This window comes from Magnolia sinica, chromosome 2, assembly GCF_029962835.1.
Source record: "Magnolia sinica isolate HGM2019 chromosome 2, MsV1, whole genome shotgun sequence".
Lineage (NCBI taxonomy): Eukaryota > Viridiplantae > Streptophyta > Magnoliopsida > Magnoliales > Magnoliaceae > Magnolia > Magnolia sinica.
In genome coordinates, this window is record NC_080574.1 from 33,933,205 (window position 1) to 33,951,569 (window position 18,365).

Consider the following 18,365-nt stretch of genomic DNA (forward strand, 5'->3'; position numbering starts at 1 on the left):
GCCTCTTGGGTCAGCCCATAGCCCACATACATCAAGGTGGGCCACATGGGGCAGGCTAGAGCCCAGCAAAATGCTGAGGTAGGTTATGTCTAACATATCCAACATGGTGGGCCTCTTTAGGGAGCCCATAGGCTCCAAAAATATAGCTGGACCAAGTATACAATATACTCAACATAGTGGTTTACAAATCAGCCCATATAGTCCACCATAATGGATGGATAACACCTCACTATGAGAATTCTAAGGCTGGATATTTAGCCCATCTAGCCCATTAAACATCCAGAAAATCTGGGCAATCTATCCCATGTACAATTAGATGAAAGGTGGGCCTAACAAGGCATCAAAAGGGCCCAAATTATGTTCAACATGGTGGTGTATACCATACAAGGAGGTGGGCCTGCTGCTAGACTTTTTGGGCCAGCAGTAGTCTAGTCAATCTGGACATTCCAGGGCTAGATGGCTGAGGGCAAAACATGCATCAATTGGGTCATGAATTTATCATGGTGGGCTTGCACAATTCAGATCGGCCCCACCAAATGGACAGCTTGGATAAAACACGTACAATGTAGTGGGCCCACGCACTATCGTCCAAGGATGGACGGTGCGAATATACAATACATACGTCAAGGTGGGCCCCAACCCTACACGTGCAGGGTGGGCCCTGCAGATGGACGACGTGAATATACAACACATACATAGAGGTGGGTCCCACCGTCCAGAGTGTTAGACGGTGTGGATAAGACCCATACATCATGGTTGGCCCCACATGGCACTGTCCAGAGATGGACGGTGTGAATATACAATACAAACATTAAGGTGGGCCCCACACGTCCACTAAACGGACTGTGTGGATATACATCATATAAGACCAATTTAAAATATTTACCAATTTTAATTCAATTAAGCCTCAAAGCTTAAATGCTCCAAGATTCAACTAATTGTGCAAAGTAGTTTAAGAGGTGAGATGTGAAAATATCAATTGTGTCTGATTTAAGTCAAGTGTCTAACATATAATCTATTTCATGCATTCATATACACACATCATCCACAAGTATAAATAGAATTTCAACCACATAAACAATCACAAACACATGGATATATAGTGATTTGGTTAAGTACCTACTCCACTTTCAACAGACGCACTCAAGCTCTAGTGTACTAGATTTCATTATCTCAATGGTGTTTAATAGGTTCACCACAAACCTGTACAATAATTTTCAATAGGTTCACCACTAACCCACTCGTATGCACCCATGTCAGTGGAACATATACTCACCCATGTCGGTGGAACACCTATAAACCTGTATCGGTAGAACATGTATACAGTCGTGTTATTAGCTCCTTCAGAGACTTAATTAGTTTTCTATTGGCTAACCAACAACCTATGTGGTCTTAATCCAAGGACCTATGTGTGCTCCCACCGTAGGCTCCCATGGAGACTAGCACGTACACACCCATGTCTCGTAGTGGTCATACACAAGAACCTACATGTACACACCTATGTTGGTGAAACACGTACACACCCGTGTCGGTGTCGGTCCTACATGAGAACCTATTCGAGTTTGGTTTGGAAACTCTATACTTGATCCTGAATTTCATGGATTGTCTACCACAACACGTGCGGAAGCTTGGCAGAGCTTAGAATTACGGTTAAGTCCTAGAAGGAGGTGAATAGGACCACTTTAAAATTTTTAACCTAATTAATATAATTTATCAATTAAAACAAATAAGGCAAATTAATGCTTAGGCTTCCAAGCCAAAGTGAGTCCAATCATATACATTACAATAGATGTAACAATTAAGCAACTAGTCTATAAAGATAGTGAGCTTATGTGTGCTTATAAGTTGAGTGTCTAGCATACAACCCAATTCAAGTATTTATATTATTTAACTAATCAAAATCATAAGCATAAATAGGATTGTGCTCAAATGACGATCACAAACACAAGCATATATAGTGGTTCGGTTTTCCTACTTCACTCCCGGTGAACGCACACTCCTCGAGTATACCGATAGTCACTATCTTAGGAGTTTTTAATAGGTTCACCCCTTACCTTTAAAATAGTCTCTCCTAGGCTAACCAACATACTCTCGTGTTGTAGAAATACGTTTTTACCCATGTCGGTGGCTCCCATAAGAGACTTTAGTGGTTTTCTATCGACTAACCAACAACCACTAGTAGTCTTGATCCAAGGCTCTAGGTACGGTACTCCCGCTGGAGACTCCTCATAGAGATCAACACGTACACACCTGTGTCTAGTGAATTTAGCCATATACAAGAGCTCAAGTTGTACACAAGAACCTATTTGAGTTTAGGTCATAAACTCTACACTCAATCCTATATAAGAAATGAGTGGGAAAGGACTCTACAATTAATAACTCACTTGTTGGATAAAGCCCCTTTGTAACGCCTTGTTGGAGATGCTTGATCGATGCTCTCTTGTGCTTCAATCATCTTCTCAATCGCTTACTTGATCGTTCATGCCAATGTTTCAGCTCTTACAATCAACCGCCTTACATATGATGCCCCTATGAGCTGACCAATGTGGTGGGAGGATAGTAGAATCTCCTACAACTAATGGATAGTTGATTTTCAAATGAGATTTGATTAGATGGGTTTCCTAGAGTATTTAGATATGGATATATCTATAGGTTTAGTGTCTAATATCTAGAAAGTAGTGGAGATGGAGTTCATATTCATCATGGAGGTTGGAATTCTCGTTAAAGTGGTAAAGCTCAAGAAGATGACTTAGATCTCATTGGTTTATAGGCTTAAGATGAGGAATGTAAGTGGAGAATCACCTAGGCTTCTATTGCACTAAAAACTTATCTCAACACCCAAGAACCGAATGCCTATTTTATAAAAAATGTGTTGCAATGGCTAGTTAATAACTCTATCGATATGATCGAAAAGCCCTTCGATAGGATTAAAGGTCCTTTAATAGGATTGAGCTCACTTTCAATCCCATCGAAAAATTTCAAGTTTTTTCTATTTAGTTATTGGACTATTTCTTCAATTGTATCAAGCAGTCCTTTAATTTCAACGAAACCCATCGAGAGCTTGTCGATGGAATCGAGGATAACTCGAAAACTGTTGTTGTCAAACGTATATTTTATAAAAGCTTTATACTTCTTTTAGCCTATCTCATCATGTTCTAATTAAGATCTTTAGGCTAACGGAGGATCAATTAAGGTTTACTTATTAAGGTTAGGATCATCTAGAGGCTATGTTGTTTTAGATATAAGGTTAAAGTCACCAAGACACATCAATTTACCTGTTCTTCACTCTTTGATGTGTCTTGTCCTCTTCTGTCTTCGGTCTTCAGCTTGTAGGAGCTCAACCGACTCACTGATACATGGACTCACGTGATTGACAAATAGGTATACAAATCAGTGCACAAACAAATCCTACATAACGAATGAGTATACAATGGACTCTAATTAAACCTTGCTTGTTTAGATTGAGCCCCATTGATGCGCATTCTTGAGATGCTTGATCAATGCTTCTCCACACTCAAATTAACTTCTCTTTTGTTCTCCTGAACTTTAATGTCAATCTTCTTCGACTTTAAATGATTAACTACCTTGAGGATGTACCTCTTGAACTTTAATGTCAATTTTCTTCGACTTTAAATGATCAACTACCTTGAGAATATACCTATGAAGTGCCAAGGTAATGTGAGGAACAGGTTGGTTGAATCTCCTACAAGCAACAACTTAGTTGGTTTCAAATTGGGGATTCACCTAGATGGGCATTCTAAAGGATGATAAACAATGAGTTTACCTATAAAGATTGTGCCTAATCTTTAGAGAATATAAGATGCCATATTCTTGTTCAAATGGAGTTTGGAATGTTTATTAGAGTGATGAATCACTAAGAAGAAGACAATGATCTTTTTGGGACAGAGCCCAGGAGTAATGGGGAAGAGTGGAATACACTATGACTCCCAAATAACCAAAATCCATCATTTGTTTAAAGATTTGGAAGCTAGATTTATAAAGAAAAAGATCCAATAGATCTATAACGGCTAGTGTCAATCGATCGAATTCGATCGATGGACAGTCAATTCGATCAACAATTCTCAACAAATCAATATTGTTTGGATTTCTGGTTTCTAGTGGCTTTGAATCTTTATGAGCCTAGCTTGTAATGTTGATTTTAAGGCTAAGGCTTAGGATGATCAAACAAGGATTTACCTATAGGAGAAGGATCATCTAGATATAGGTTGCTTTAGAACTTAAAGGGGTCAAGGTTAGGTTTATCAAGGTACCTCAATTTAATGTTGTCTTCAAGCCTTAATGCTTAAAATTTTCAAGTCTCCAGTCTTCAATGTTTCCAATGGAGGCTCAACCGACTCAAGACTTCTTATCTCACACTATTGACAAACTAAGCTACTAACACATGTTTCAATGGCTCTCTTGTAATCCATGAGCATCATTGATTCATTGTACTTTTCTTTTCTTTTGTTTTCTCACTATCCGAGTAGGCTTAAGCTTTCTAAGTCATGTTTAGCAATTGAGAATGAAATTCTATGTAATTCAAAAGTTGTATCTGAGCACTTAAAATTCACCCCCTTGGAAGGTCTACTTAGAAAAAAATTTCAAATTTGACAAAAATTCACTCTACTGGAATTTGCAAGCTAAACTGCAGCTAGTAGTTGAAAAAACAACACTGGACTTTTACTAAAATTGGATTCTGACAAGAATCTATTTCTTATATTTTTCAAGGTGTCAAGCATAAGAGTTTTCCTATTTACCACTTCCACTTCCACTTCCGGCAACATCCATTCCCAGGTTGCTAAATGACCCCTCGAGGACGCTTGGATGCATGAAACTATGCTATAGTTTCATACATTAAAGAATTCTTCTCCTTCACCTAAGTCGTTTTATGTAGAACTTCCTATCTTAAAAGGTTGTCTGGCAGATAGAAAGAATGGTAATAGGTGGTAAAAGCAAAAGTTACGGGGGTTATTTGAAATGATGTATAGCAATGGTAAATAAAATCCATTTACTACTAATTCATACATTTTAAAATCCATTGGCAGATGAGTGATTTCAAGCTCATTGCCACAAATTACCACGATGCTGGTAGCACGAAAATCAAAGTAAATTCGACTTTAAAATTGGTGGGCCCCACCATGATGTTAAGTAAAATATAACCCAATCATCGGGTGCATCATTCCATTTTAGCTGTTGGGCTCAAAATTTAGCCTAGTTCATGATTCAGTGGACCATACAAACGAACACGACCCGAGAGGAGTTCTACCCTTGATTTTTTAAGTTCCGTGGATTCGGAACAGATATCCTCTTGAGGAAGACGGTGCTCGACCTCACGTCATCCCCTGCGTCAGACTACACGAAAGGAAATAATTTGGAGGGTGAGCGTTACTGTTTCCCTTTGTATGGCCAACCTGGATTAAAGACCAAGCTGATATTTAGATCCTAAAACTAAAATGGGGTAACACACCTGGTGATCGAGATGCATTTTACGTAAACATCACGATGAGCCTTATGTGAGAATTTTTTAAGCATGGATGGGTGTCATAAATTTGACTTCAAGAATTAGTGAGCTCCACTGTGATGTTTAAGTGAAATCCACCTTGATCAATGATATGTTACCTGATTTTAACCGAAGGGTAAAAAAAATCAGCCCAATCCATGATTCTGGTGGACCATACAAAGGGAAACAGTTGGGAGAGGGATGTATCATATATTGTTTCTAATTGTATAGTCCACTTGAATCGTAAACGAGCTTGATTTTTGGGCCTTGCGGCTAAAATGAGGTGATGCACCTAGTGATTAGGGTGAATTCTATATAAATATCATGATGGCCAGGTGTGAGAATTTTTAAACGTGTGTTCAGTTGATTACTTTTTACATGAAAATGGCCCAAGTTGAATTTTAGAATTAGCAGGCCCCACCATGACAATTATGTGAAATCCACCTGGATCACAAGTGCATCATCCTATTTTAGCCATAGGGCCTAAAAATCAACACTGTCCATAATTTAGGTAGGCCATACGAATGGAAACAATTAGGAGAGGAATGTCCCGTGTACTGTTTCCAACGGTACGGTCCACATGAATCATAGTTCCAGACATTACCGCTAAAATGGAATGATGCTCCTGTCTGCCACACTGGCACGTGTGGTGCCATGAGATGGTATGTCTTGCACACATCTGCTCCAAATGGAGTAAGGGAGTAGGGTCCACCATTAAGAATGGAAATATATATATATAGAGAGAGAGAGAGAGAGAGAGAGAGAGAGAGAGAGAGAGAGAGAGAGAGAGAGAGAGAGAGAAGAAAAGAACTTCATCCTCCAAAATATTCAGATGAAATATACAGCACCCAATCGAACCAGCCCCACAAAAAGCATCTATAGGGCCCACCTTCTTGTGATCCAAATCAGTCACATGGCGGCCCTTGTTAATCTTACATATGCATGTTGGAAAAGGTACCCTCTCAGAACATGTAGTCACGTCGCACATGTAGGATTATCATACTGTAATATCTTTTATAAGCAGCATCTTCCGTTCGGCCCATGACATGAACCGTTTAGATCACCAGCTCCTGGGCCTCAGATGTATGGAATCCTGCACATCGTCAGACGCATCAGAGCCTATAAATCCTCAAACAAAGATTATAATGACAAAAGAATTGCATTTGAAGTTCACATGGGTGCCTACTGCACACGTGCCAATGAGTCATACTTGTACACCTTCCGAGTCGTGTAAATGGTGGCCTTGTCCATGCATGAGACTCAGCACAAAAGCATGCTCGTCCACTAATCAGAATGGCCATAGTTGAACGTCAGCAACTCTAATTTAAACCGTCCATTGTTTTCATATAGGATCGTCCAACTGATGAGTGGACCAGCTTGATTTTTTAAGCAGAAACTTCAGCAGGGATACTGCATATGGCACACATTTGGTGATCCTGACCATCCATCCAGATGGGACATAGGCCTGGCAAGGGGTGGCCCTGGAGTTAGTTCATCTCCGGATTTTAAACTGGCCTAGGATGAGTCTATTCAAAATATTGAATTTTAGAGGTTCAGATGGGTCAGGTTAATGGGGGCACAAGATAAGACCCATTTAAGAATGGAGTCGGACTTTTGGACCTAGACCCAACTCATTAAAATTCAGGTTGGACCTGGGTCAGGTTGAAGTTTACCGGACTCAGACCCAACCCATTGACCACCTGAGTTGGATTTGGGTCCGATCTAAGATGGGTATAGAAATTATAATTAAGGCTTTATAAAAATAATGTTCCATGCCATCCAATTACTGGTAGCTATCAATTTTAATAGTAAAAATAAAATAAAAATGAAATGACCAGTTGTCCAAATTCAAAAGGTAAACCTACCTTCTGGAAGAAGGTGGTGAATTATTGCTATAATCTAACCCAAGAGAAAAACAAAAACTCACACACATAATTAATTACATTTTCTTAGGTTTGGATTGGGTCCATTTAGAATTGTCCAAATTGGACCCATTTAAAGTCTGGGTCTGGGTTCGGTTGAGTCAAATTGATTTTGGGAGGATTGAAACCACCAATTTAGTAAATTGGGTCGAACTTTTGAACATATACCTTCCTATTGAATATAAATTTTAGACCCAGACCCACTAATTTTTTGGTTTGGTCCAATGAGCCATCTGGTCAACCCATCAATTTGCACCCTTAATAGATTTTGCCTGGGCCAAGAACGGCCCATTGCTAGCCACTCCCAAACATCGATCCAAGCAGATGATCCAAACCATTAATCAAACAGACTATTATTAACACCAGTTCACAGTGATCAAAAGAGGAAGAATCATCCCAGCAATGTGACTCGTAAGGCCCATCAACGGCAGGATCAATCCTAATGAATGGTCGAGATCACTCACCGCATATGTGATCCTAATAAGAACTTTTGAAGGGCCTAGATTTATAATTACCCGTCTGGTTAGAGGAGGATCTGCATCATTAGACCGCTTTAATCTTTCAATTAGCTCATAATTCTCCTGCAAACAGTCTTCGTACAAAATCATGAGTTGTTCAGCAACTTCCTCAATGCTGCCATCCTCGATATCTGCATTGAAGGAAAGCACCATGAATTCATCAAGCCTATTTTCCAAATCCTCAATATCAGGTGGGCCCCAGTATTGATCGAACCAGGAATGCAGAACAGAAGCCAACTGCTCCAATCTCTGGCCAGGATTCTTTCCTCCCCATTCGTTTTTTACGGCCATCTGAAGCGCGGGCCATCTAGAGAGAACCAGTGATATTCCTTGGGCAAATGGAGGAAGGAACTCTGCCGAGAGGGGCTGTTGAGGTGGCCCACTCCTCCTGTCCATGGAAGATCACGTTCTTACTCTTCTCTCTCCTTCGATGGAGGAGAGAGGAAGAATGGAATTTTCATTCTGTGGTTTTGTTTTTCGGAAAAAAGATTTGATACTCTGTCAGAATATTAACGGTTCCGTACGCGGCTTTGGTGGATACCCGGATCCACGGAGGTGGGTGGATCCCGACTTCGGGGTCACTGTGATCTGCATACCTTGTATCCAAGCCGTCCATCCATTTCAATAGCTCATTTTAGTGTATAATCCTAAAAATGAAGCACATCCAAATCTCATGTGGACCACACCAGATGAAAGAGTGGTGATTGAATTCCCACCGTTAAAAACTTCTTAGAGGCCACAGGAATGTTTATTTGCCATCTAACATGTTGATAAGGTCACACACACATGGATGAAGGGACCACACAAATATGAGCTTGATCCAAAACTTTTGTGTCCCTCACAAGTTTTAAATGGTGGGCGTTCAATCACCATTGTTTCCTGTGGTGTGGTACTCCTGAGATTTGGATCTACTGCATTTTTGGGCTCATCCCTAAAATGAGCTGGTAAAAACGGATGGACGGCGTGGATATAGACATAGATAACGGTGGGCTCCAGAGTCAGGGATCCACCTAAGCCGCGTCCCCATGCATGGGCTCGGAAATCAGAGACGTGGGATCGAAATAGCATCCCATTTTAGACGGGTCATAAACCAACAATCAAACTGAAATGATGTCCTAATTGGCCGATCAGCAGACATCTAGTGGACGGTCTGAATTCACCAATCGAATCTCCACGAATCTAAAAGACTGGATCGTCCAATCAATATGGTTTTAGGATTGAGTACCTACATGCAATGGTCCCACTATTTGGAAGGGATAAATTGAGTTACATATATGACACGTGCCAGATTAATGAGTGCATGAGCATGAAGTATCAATACTCTGGCACAGTATAAAATAACCCACCTTTATTTTTCCAATGGAAGGGCGCAATAGTAGAGGGCAACAGACTATTAACATCATCCGATCTTTCCGCTCGTTCGAACATAATACGAGTAGACGATTTCTGAAAATTAATTATTAAAGGTGGAAACTTTGGCTAATACCCTGGTACGGTAAGCTTACGGTGCTACAAATCCAGGACATCTAAAGCCATGCAAGACAGTCGACCCCATCATGAAGATCATCATCTAGCGTCAAAATAGGACCGATTCACTCATTAGTGGACCACACCTGTATGTTGGGTTCTTAGGCCGTCCATTGATTCTAATGGTGTGGCACTCCTGATCTTCGTACCAGTTTATTTTCATGGTGTGAGCCTCCTATAAACCCTTCATAACTAATAAAAGTTACAGGCTTCCAAACGGCCTTGACAGATGGTAAAGATAATTTCTCATATATAAATTCTTCTTGATGCTTATATTACATATGAAGTCTATACAAATGTAGTGCTGAATATCATCAACTGTACGCCTCAAAAAAAAAAAAAAAAAAAGAAAAGAAAAAAAAAAAAAAAAATACAAGAAGAAGAAGAAGAAGAAGAATACCTTGCAACTTGCAATCAACAGTAACATATATGAAAATGATTGCTGTTTTTTTTATAGCCGGAATCCAACACAGCTTTGTACTGCAAGCTTAAAATATAAAATGCATTTAAGTACGTCAATGTTCATCTAAGTGCATCTAACTGTATTGTACTTGGATGAACTTAAATGCAATTACATCATGTACTAAGACACATTTGAATGAACTTAGATTAACATAGACGCACTGAGGAACTTAGATGCATTATGTATGTTTAGCTTAATGTGCAAAGCTTGGTATTGGATCTGCACCCTGTTTGTTTTGTCTTTACTAGTTTACTTCGTATGCATTTTGGAATCTGGGGAATTCTGCTGTAGAGGTGTTAGAGGCTCTCAGAAAATCCAATCCATTAAAGTGATTCACCCTTTCAATAGAGGACATCATCTTTGGTCCTGATTTGTGCTTGCCCTGCAAGAGAAGCAATAACAAAAGACGCATAAACCTCAAGAATATAAAGTTGACAAGGTCTTCGGGTGGACAAATTTTTAAACACTAGTATCCACACATGGTTTTGTTCCCCTCCCTCCCTCTCTCTCTCCCCCTCCCTTTCTCCACATATGGTTCCTCCATCCCATATGTAAGGGCTCGGTAGGGGGTTGATACATTTTCTTCCTTTGAAAAAAGAAAAAAAAGAAAAAAAAACCCTGTAGCTCGTATTGAAACAACTACAAGGCTGGCCATAAGGGCCTTATACTTCTTGTATCCTGCCAGCAATGAGCATGCCAAATGGGCTGTTATGGCTTGTATCGTATCAGCCATAAGGCTGGCCATTATGGCCACCATTACCATTATTAAATACTTTGGACATAACAAAGCAATGGTCTGGATGTCTAAACCATGGCCTCACTTCTACAAACCAAACTACCAAGTATATGGTGCATATCCCTGGGTCAAGGATCACGTAACTCTTTATCATTTGCAAGTTGCAAGTACCTTCAAAAACGATTGCTTGATAGTAACATCTCCATTCAAATTAAGGATGCTGATCAAGGAAAATGAGTGATGGGTCATGCTGAAAAGGCTCCCAGAATTAGATGACGTACGGGTGAGACGAAAGTTTAACATGCGTTAGGGGTTTATCCACAGATTTAGAGGGTGCCTCATGAGTTTTTAATGCCTCAAATTAGCTCAATTTTAACCACGAAATGCAGACCATCACATAAATCAAATCAACTAGCTGTTAAATACATGATAGGTCCATGCACCCAGTTCTTATTCAAGGAACCCATTGCTAAAAAATGATAAGAAAACACCCACAAATATGCAACAATCTAAAAGGGGCGTTATTTGATACTATAGCTGCATATGATGCTTGACACACAGGAACATAGAAATGTTGCGCATGGGATATACTAACTCAAATTAAACTGACTAAATTGTGGAACGTGCTGTTGCAAAGTTACAACCCAAAAGTCAGATTTGGTTGAACAACCGACCTTTGATTCACGGACAGTTGTTTGTTAAAATAAGAAGATTGGATAGTTCTCGTTTTTTAACCATTGAATGAATATCCACCAATCTGATATCAAATAAGCGTAATTTTTGGTTTATGGTAAATCAAACTGGTACCACAACTAGGAGGGTTTAATTTGAATTACTTACCAAGCCATGTCTGCAATTTCTAAGTGTCTGCATATCATCCATCAACCAAATTTTTTCTTCATCTAAAACTCCCAAGACACAAGTTAAACCATCAGCAAAATTCAGTGAATTGGTATATTTACACACCTGGGCAGAATTGTTGGCGGTGTCTTTGCCACCGGATCATTGATGGTAACTTTCCCAGTTATAATGTGTCAGCAGCCTTTTATTTTCCTCATCCAACAGGTTACTTTCTTCAAACAAAACTTTCACCTGAAAAATAAAATGAACAGACTAAATTACAAGCAGTATGAAAGAAAAGCACAAAGAAACACAATGAAGAGCTCATTTTCATGCCTCCTCTTCTGCTCTCTGAAGGTTAATCCTTAGATGTTCCTTGTCTTTCCGCAGTGATCCAACTTCAGCAACCAAGGCTAGAATATTTTTAGTTGTCGGCTTTAGACTGCAATGATTAGACCAGATATTTCAAGAGAACCAATAGAATCCTTTTCTCTATCAGTATAGGAAGCAAGAAATCACACAGAAATCACACTCAAAACATAAGAATGTAAGATGATGAGTTCCACATAATGCAGGACCAGTGGGATCAACCTAAAGGATGACCCATTTTGACAAGGCACTGAAGGTGTAATTTCTGGAGAAATATTTGAATAACAGTTGCAGATAACTGACGCCATTTAAGTTCTGCCGCTAATTGTCTGAAATTTTTCAAGGAAATATGACCTTACCTTTCCCACAGTCTAAGCAGCCTCTGGCATGATTCGACTCCCGCCTCTGTCCCTAAGAAAGAGCGCCCGATTGCTGCAACTTCATCTTTTACATGTCTTGTGATGTCGGCTTTTGCAAGCATAGAAGATATCATTGACTCAAGAAAATGTCCTTCCACAGTTTTGCTTTCGTTGCCCTTATGGTGCAAGTTATAAGCTCGTTAGCCTTCTAAGGTGTAGTTTGTAAGCTTTTCTCAAGATTCTATATGCTTCAGTTCAGATGATAATAGTTAATATAGAAGGCATTGCCATACATTTTGTTTAGTTGATGAATTATTTAATTTTAACAGGCATTAGCATGGATTTGTCAATATTTAATAATTAATACTCATACCATCATCATGCAGGGAGTACAAAGAAGGAAAATAAGGCGCTTGTGGAATAAGAGACCACTTTGTGAAAAAAAAAAAAAAAAAACCTAAAAAATGAATATCCTACTCATAACGAATTTTTAGGGCTAAAAGACCTTTCAGCAATTTGAACACTATCTGTACACCAGAAATAAGGAGTAAATTGGTGACTCCACTAAGATTCAAGAAACCATGACTTCTCAGATCATATCCATGTCTGACACAAACATGTCATTCCAGGTTTCTATAGGAGAACTAGTTTCAGTCTCAAATGGCAATCCATGGATTTGTGCATTACCTACAATGCATTCTATTTTGCTTCTTTGGTCATTCCAGGGATAGACAATGTGATATATGATTTGCTGTTCTCTTCACAATTTCAGCACCAAATTGATTGGTATGCTCTTTCACAGAAAAATTTGTCATATAAGTTACAAAATGTTCTAGAAAAAGGTCCCCGCCTGAAAGTTCCACTAAATTCATTTTGGGACTATAGTAAAGCAAATGGCTTACACTACCAACATTGGCATGCATTTAGCCAACAAGTCCCAAAAATAATATTCACTTACAATAAATTAGAACAACAAGAATTTACCAAGCTGTCTTCACGCTCATGTTAGACTGCAGCTACCCTACAAACTATCAAACTACAGCATGAAGCTACTCAATTGATTTCCATGTGCTGCGTACATATTCACGGCCAAGTCGCAAAAAATGTAAACTTGTTTTTCATTCCTCAGCAAGAAAAGTTCCTTCATCAACAAACCCACGAAAAGTTTCCATGACTATACTGCCCCTGTCAGTTAGATGCGATTAAAATGTAAATCAGGGGAAGAAATCCACTAATAAAATGTATTTTTAATAAAAATTTAGTTGTGAGTCGACTGATGAAAATTATTAGTGAGATTTTATAATTAAACAGAACTCGTTAATCCATTCAAAATGTTTTCACGAGATAACTGTACAGCGTTAGCAAAAGCAAGAAAGCAATGTCCTAACTAGCTCAAATAAATCATGTAGTTTATAATAAAGTACATTTCCTTTTTAGCTATATCGAATTACAGTTGCACTTACATTGACACAGCACCTCATAGGGCCGTGTACATTGGGAATCTATCCTTTTTATGTTGACACATGTACCATCAGATCATCGCCAGTCTCGGAATGCGAATAATGAACTATCAAAACACTTCCCTTTATCTGATATAACTATCAAAACACCTTATATACAGTCTTCTCTCAATTTTATCTCAGCATTGGACCACCCATTTCATAATGTGAAATGACAGTGCTCAAATAGAAACCTAGCTATAAAATAAATCAGCATTATACAAAGAACAAGGCTACTCTTGAGAATAGATACTAAACTTTATTTTAGTGCCTCTATCAAAATCAAAGCACACTTCCTACAAACTACACAACATAAATCATTCAAACGTTAACACTCACATGGATAGAAGATAGCAACTGCAACTGTAATTCTTGATTCTCCTTCTTCAGTGAAGAACATTGGCAGGAAGCAAGATGACCATCATTACATCCTTGTAAATGCAACCTATTTGACATACACAATTAATAGATCTACAACACAAGTCTGCAATGAAAAAGTAGCAGTTGCATATCTCTGTTTGAAAACTGAAGAAAAAAGAAAATAAAAATAAAAACTCAACTCAGGGAAAAAAAAAAAACTTGAATTGGTCAAGCCTTAGTTGACTTGACTTGACAAAACTCAGGAAAAAATATTTAAGAATAGAACTTGCCAAAACTCGGAAAAAATAAATTAAGAACAAAGCTTGTCAAAACTCAATTTGACTGTCCAAAATACACCACATGTTATCTTCAACTATTAAATATTACTGAGCGCATTGGAATGCAAAACACAAAAAACCTCTAGTAACTCCACTCAACAAACTTTCCTGTAGAGTCAAGTTTTCAAGTTTAAAAACTATGTACACAGCGCTAGGCCCAAATTAATGGGCTATTGATTTAGGCCAGCATTACAAACAGGCAAGCCCCACCTTTCCGATCCAGACCATTTATTTCATGAGCCCTATTCATCTCATGAGCTATTCTTTGGATGGAGCTAGGCCGAAATCAAGGATTTAAATAGCGGTTTCAGAGTGAAACTCACCTGTGGACCAGAACCACTACAAGTAGCCCTGACTCATCCGATTTGGTCCTTCATGGTCAGTTCAGTCTTGTACTGGTCTGGTGACTCATTTTGTTGCAGACCAAAACAAATATAACTTGGATAATACTGAGTCTTACCAAACGATACTTAAAACCATGCTGAAATACCCTCCAAAAAATCCAGCCACCCAATCACTGATGGGCCTTTGGCTACACATTACCTTCAATCTTTAATCATCCATTTGCAGAAGAGCAATCAGGTGGCTAGGATCATCCGACGAGTGATTTTTGTAGCATCATCCATCCATGGCAAAGATCGCTTGTTGGGTATAGGGTTTTTGTGGTTTGACACACTCATGAAAAACAGTGTTTTGAATATAACCCTTAGCATATCTACAATGCTACATAGCGTTAGCGTACGCTACGCCTTTTTTTAATAGATGGCAATTATATTTTGTACTTAATACTCTCAACCTGTGGGATTTTAATTTCTTTTCATACTTGTGACTTGTGGTTTCAATTAGACATTATGAATTAAACATTAATAATAAATGATGATTGATAACCTGTTTGGACATGCTTATACTTGAAAAACAAATCAACTTTTTGGCATTATATATGTGTGTGTGTGTGCGCGCGCGCGCTCACCTGCGCACCAATTCTCACGAGAATTCATCTGTCGTGATATGAACCCAAAATCTAAACCGTCCATGTAATGCAGCACCCCATGAAACCCCCATGGCCCAACTTTTACCTTGATCCAAAACTTCAGTGGGCCATGGAAAAACAAAACAGTTTCCTCCCTTGATTTGCCTCTCCCTTTTTCCATGGCCCACCAAAGTTTTGAATCAGGGTAAATGTTGGGCCCTGCGGGTTTCATGGGGTGCTGCAACACGTGGGCGGTTCAAATTTTGGGCTCATATCACGGGAGATGAGTTATTAAAAAGTTCTCACGAGTTCTTGTGAGAACTGGCCCCCCCCCCCACACCCTCTCTCTCTCTCTCTCTCTCTCTCTATATATATATATATATATATATATATATATATATATAAAATTTATCTTGCAGCTTACGCTACCCGCTACGGAGGGTTGAACACTACGCAACATGCTACCGCTATTTAAAACACTGCTCATGGCAAATGTAATGCAGGGGCATTTTCACACCGGGCTAGAGTGGGGTAGCCTGTGGGATGCGAGGACACACTAGGGGTGGGTGGCCTATGTGAAGCAGAACCTATGTGAAGTGGGGCCCATGGGGGGGTTTGGCCGAGGTCTTAACCCATGCGATGTGGCGCCTAGGGTATGAGATAAATGGATTGATTTGCTACTCTCTATCAGTTTGAGCTTTTAGAGCAAGTGATCAATTGTCCTGCATCAAATTGGTATCATAAAGGGAGGTCTCGTGTTCGAGACTCCTCACCGAGGGTGATTAATGCAAGGGCATTTTCACACCGGGCTTGAGTGGGGTAGCCTTTAGGATACGGAGATGCACTCGGGGTGGGTGGCCCATGTGAAATCCCAATGAGTCCAAAGCTCCAACTTGTTATGAAATCTCAACGTCCTCATCAGCTTGAAATTTGAGAAACCAAAATGCATAGCCCATCATCTTTATCACACTTATGTTTCCCATCTTTAGAATCATAGAGCAAAATGCCATTCGGCAAAAAACAGTACGGAAATCTTTACATTTAATTCAGTTTCAATCATTAAAAAAGACAGTCAAAACTTTGGTCACATAAATGGAAACACCAAAAAATAGGAGAAAAAAGCCAGGGTTTTTAATATGGTTTCCACTCTTCTTTTTTTTTTATTTTATTTTTTTAAAAAAAAAGAAGAAGACTAAATATGCACATAATATGTGTAGATATTGTATATAAATAAGATTGAAATACAAAAACTACAATTAAAATGGTGAGGTTTCTATATGCCTGAGTAATAATGTACATAGGTAGTCAAATAGTGGGTTAAAATCATTCTTTGCCTCCCGGAATCCTTCATTTTTCAAGTAAATCCTTATATAAACAATCAATCTCCACTAAAAAATTTCACTTTATACTCGATTATATCAATGGATGGCAACCATCATTACCCATCTTTGTTTTCAAATTGCCCCCAAAAGTTTTTTTTTTTTTTTTTAAGTTACACTTTTTTTTTAACATATTGAATTCGGATTTCTTAAAAAATGAGGTTAAAAACAAATAAAAATAAAAATACTTACCTTGCCTATCTTCTGAAAAATATGGAGTTTTAAAAGTTGAGCCAATTATATAAGTTTTTCTTTTCTTTTTCAAAAATATGATATTTAAAGCATAGTTTTGCTAACTATGCTTCAGATATGGAAGTCCCACTAGGAAATGTGTATGGAGTGTAACCAACAGGTGCTAACCAAGTAACTTGGCTCCTATCTTCCCATTATTATTAGGACCATCATGTCTCTAATGTCAGTGCACTTGAAACCAAATCTCCACCATCCAACAGGTGTTGACCTAGTAACCTGGTTCCTATCTTCCCATTATTATTAGGACCATCATGCCTCTAATGTTAATGCACTTGAAACCAAATCTCCACCATCCAATGGTAGGGCATCATGGCTTCTCTCACAAATCTGAACCATCAATCAAGTGGCCCACACTGCTCACAATTAAACTATATATGAACCATCTAACAGGCTACTACTTCCTACACGCCACAACACACACACAAGAAGGGGTCCACCTAATGAACAGCCTGGATCTCACACACACATTGGCAAGTGAGGCATGAATGGCACTCAAAACCTTCCACATATTCCATCTTGAAAAAAATACACTGTAATTGAATTTAAAGCCCACCATACCTTTTATGTTCAAGTTCATCAATCCGCTGCTTAAATGCACCTAACTCCTCTGTGACTCTCACTTCATGGATCTATTATCAAATAGATCTCAGCCATCAGATCACACAAAACCACAACATCTAAATTACAGAAAAGAAAACAAGAATGTAGAGAAAATTACCATGAGCATCTCCCATTCATGTTTATAGTACTTTATCTCTTCCACAAGCCTCCTCGACTCATCCTCTGCCTCAAGAGCACGAACTTCAGCATCCTTCGCCTGTTCATCCACATCATTCCCAAATTCCATCAACGCCTCTCTATCTCGGTCATAGAGCAAGCACTCCTCCCCCCACCTCGTGCACTGCCTCGACAGTTCCCCACACTCCGCCGCCAACCTATGATTCTCATTGGCATATTTCCTCAACGCTTGGGCACTCAAACTCGCCTCTGCCTAAAAAAAAAAAAATACAATTCCGATTACGAGAATTCCTGAAAACAAAATGGACAAATTGAGATGAAATACAGACCCTCGATCGCTTGATTCTTTCTTCTTTTTCCTTCAATTGATCTTGGAGTAGGAAGATCTGGTCTTGAAGCCGGTGGCAAACCTCTTCGGAGATGAGAAGCTTTGATTGCAGGGTCTTGGAAGAGACAAGGAGACCAGCGGAGTGTTGTATAGAATCGTGGATGGGCTCGTCAAGATCGGAGGAGATATCCATTTCTTTAGAATCCATAAAATGCCGATGATGCTCTGTTTATTCCAGACATTGAAATCTTTGAAACCCTAGGGATA

General features: G+C 39.1%; 1 protein-coding gene across 3 annotated transcripts; it reads right to left on the reverse strand.

Moving 5' to 3' along the window:
- Nucleotides 1-6,297: 6,297 nt before the first annotated feature.
- Nucleotides 6,298-18,365, reverse strand: LOC131236933 (uncharacterized). Of its 3 annotated transcripts, XR_009166948.1 has the most exons (9): nt 18,100-18,365; nt 17,751-18,023; nt 17,591-17,661; nt 14,073-14,178; nt 12,235-12,410; nt 11,633-11,758; nt 10,268-10,312; nt 7,938-8,071; nt 6,298-6,593 (listed from the first exon to the last, which is right to left on the reverse strand). XR_009166948.1 is itself a non-coding variant. In XM_058234470.1 (6 exons), exons 1-6 carry the CDS (start codon nt 18,304-18,306, stop codon nt 11,837-11,839), a joined length of 945 nt encoding a protein of 314 aa, XP_058090453.1. In that variant the 5' UTR covers nt 18,307-18,365; the 3' UTR covers nt 11,812-11,836. The 3 variants fall into 3 exon arrangements, 1 of the variants encoding a protein (XP_058090453.1); XR_009166949.1 differs by lacking the exon at nt 10,268-10,312; XM_058234470.1 differs by lacking the exons at nt 6,298-6,593; nt 7,938-8,071; nt 10,268-10,312; nt 11,633-11,758 and adding an exon at nt 11,812-11,948.

Bases quoted from the DNA above. Each gene is read 5' to 3' on its own strand.
- LOC131236933 (XM_058234470.1), bottom strand. From the start codon at position 18,306: ATGGATTCTAAAGAAATGGATATCTCCTCCGATCTTGACGAGCCCATC. The intron at 14,179-17,590 runs GTATGGTGGGCT...TATGTCAAATAG, and splicing joins GATGAACTTGAACATAAAAG to GTTGCATTTACAAGGATGTA. The intron at 12,411-14,072 runs GTGAGTGTTAAC...TTGCACCATAAG, and splicing joins AGTTGCTATCTTCTATCCAT to GGCAACGAAAGCAAAACTGT.